The sequence below is a fragment of the Aplysia californica genome, unplaced genomic scaffold, assembly GCF_000002075.1.
Source record: "Aplysia californica isolate F4 #8 unplaced genomic scaffold, AplCal3.0 scaffold01073, whole genome shotgun sequence".
NCBI lineage: Eukaryota > Metazoa > Mollusca > Gastropoda > Aplysiida > Aplysiidae > Aplysia > Aplysia californica.
This window is the reverse complement of record NW_004798343.1, coordinates 82,787-85,001: the sequence shown is the minus strand read 5'-3', so window position 1 is coordinate 85,001 and position 2,215 is coordinate 82,787. Positions and strand designations below refer to the sequence as shown.

The 2,215-nt window shown below is 44.7% G+C and overlaps 1 protein-coding gene across 1 annotated transcript in view; it reads right to left on the bottom strand.

Moving 5' to 3' along the window:
- Positions 1–2,215, bottom strand: part of LOC101858374 (guanine nucleotide exchange factor subunit RIC1) — a 91,351-nt gene that overhangs the window by 56,391 nt on the left and 32,745 nt on the right. Inside the window, exons 10-11 of the mRNA XM_035973232.1 lie at positions 1,903–1,991; positions 1,083–1,227 (exon numbers count right to left, since the gene is read on the bottom strand). Of these exons, the coding sequence (XP_035829125.1) occupies positions 1,083–1,227; positions 1,903–1,991 (234 nt within the window). The remainder of the gene's footprint in view (positions 1–1,082; positions 1,228–1,902; positions 1,992–2,215) is intronic.

Genomic DNA, 2,215 nt, shown 5'->3' with positions numbered 1-2,215 from the left:
GGAGGGGGGGGGACAGTGTTCCTGTGTCGGTGGACAGACTGACAAACACACACAGACACACACACTGGATTAGGTGAGGACCCAGGATCATGTAGAAGGTGAGAAACATAAAAATCAAGACGTAACTGTTTTGCTCAGTTTTATAAATTCCAGAAAAGCAGTTGAAAGACTTGTAAATTATCCTTCAAATGTCGAATTCATTTGTTTAAATGTAACAAAAAGAGAGCTGACAAGCACGAGTCCTTGGTGCAACAATATGTTCTTTTTCTTGACAAGCAGAGGACATGAGTTTGATTCCTGAAGAGAAAATATTCATCATGAGAATCTCCTTTCTGCTGGGAGCAGGTAACTGAAGTAACTTACGCAGCCTCGGTTGGGCACAGGTGGGAAGGGTTCGAGCAGTCTGCATCATAAACACTATTTGAATTGTGTCGATTGATTGGAGGGGTGGGGGGGGATATATAACAATAATTTAACGAAGAGTAACATCGCAAAAAATAAGCTTTATTCTGCCCACAGCGGATTCTGATTAAGCACTCAGACACTAACAAAATCTTTCACTGTTAACAACTGGGTACCCATTCCCACCTGGGTGAAGTTAGGAAATTTTAAAGAAAAGTACCTTTCCCACAGACACAACGTTGGGCCCCTGATGAGATTCAAACTAATCACCTTATGGCTGAGAGTGAGAGCCTTACCACTAGACCACGTACACCACAAATCTTCAATAGTTCAAACATCTCCACCATGGAGAGACCCACTGTGTGTGTGTTTACCTGTAGTCCCCACCCATTCAACAGTTCAGACAGACCCACTGTGTGTGTGTTTACCTGTAGTCCCCACCCATTCAATAATTCAGACATCCAAGACCCACTGTGTGTTTACCTGTAGTCCCCACCCATCCAACAGTTCAGACATCCAAGACCCTCTGTGTGTGTGTTTACCTGTAGTCCCCACCCATTCAACAACTCAGACATCCTAGACCCGCTGTGTGTGTGTTTACCTGTAGTCCCCATCCATTCAACAGTTCAGACAAACCCCCTGTTCAATAGCTCACACAAACCCACTGTGTGTATGTTTACCTGTAATCCCCGCCCAGCGTGCACAGCAGCAGCGAGCCAAACACACTCCACAGGGACAGACCTCCGTTGGCCCAGGCCAGGGCCAGAGCTGTGCCGTCCGGCGTCCACTTCATGCAGGTCACCGAGCCGGCGATCAGGCCCGCATCTGTTACACACAACAGGAGAGAAAAAAAACACCCAAACACCTTTATAATGGCATAAAATGCTGACTTTATCATGTATGTTGTTTGTCTTTTTCCCGTCGATTCAACTAACCTTCTGAACCCAAGGGTAAAGGTCTCTTTTAGCTCCCCCATTCTAAAAATAGGTTAAAATCATCTTGTGCGTTTATGGCATCATGTCTCCCCTCATGTTGGCCGACCACACGACCAAACCAGATGCACACCAACCACCAGCAGAATTCTACTCCAGTAGTCAAAAACTGTAACTGTAAATGTTTTATGGCCCTATTGACACAATTTTGATCTCATTCGGGAGGCAGGTTATTTCAACTGCGCCTTTCAGAACAAACACAAGCTGAGAAAGATGCAGCATTCCAAATGACAGAAGGAGAAAGACGACCACTTTAAAAAAGTTTTAGTAAGTGTTTTACTGCACTTGCAACACAATGAGGTCATATAAAGGCCGAAGATTTGAGGTGTTACAAGAGAGTAACAAACACAAAAAAGACGGAGGAGAGAAAAAGAGATGATAGATATTTGATAGGAAAGAAGAAGCAAACCACACCAGATCACCCGCCAACCACCTGCCGACAGCTTTTCCCCTTGACAATGAGAAGTCTTCTCGGACAGGTCCAACTATATTCACAGACAGCACGTACCTGGGAACTCCTTGCTTGATATGACCAGTTTGTGCGAGATCTCCAGGGCGCCCACAGCTTCATCAAGGTGGTAGACAATCCCGTCACCGCTGAAAGCACAGACAGAAATGTTTTAACTCAACAGTTCCTATTAGGGACATCTCAAACTTTGGAAACAAGGATTAACTCAGTCAATATGTTCTCAAATTTCAAAATTTATACAAAGTGCATTTCGCTGGCTGGATGCAAGAACCCTACAAGTGCCAATTTGCAAATTGGCGCTTGTAGGGTTCTTGCACCCAGCCAGCGAATTATTTTGTCTCAAATTCCCTTC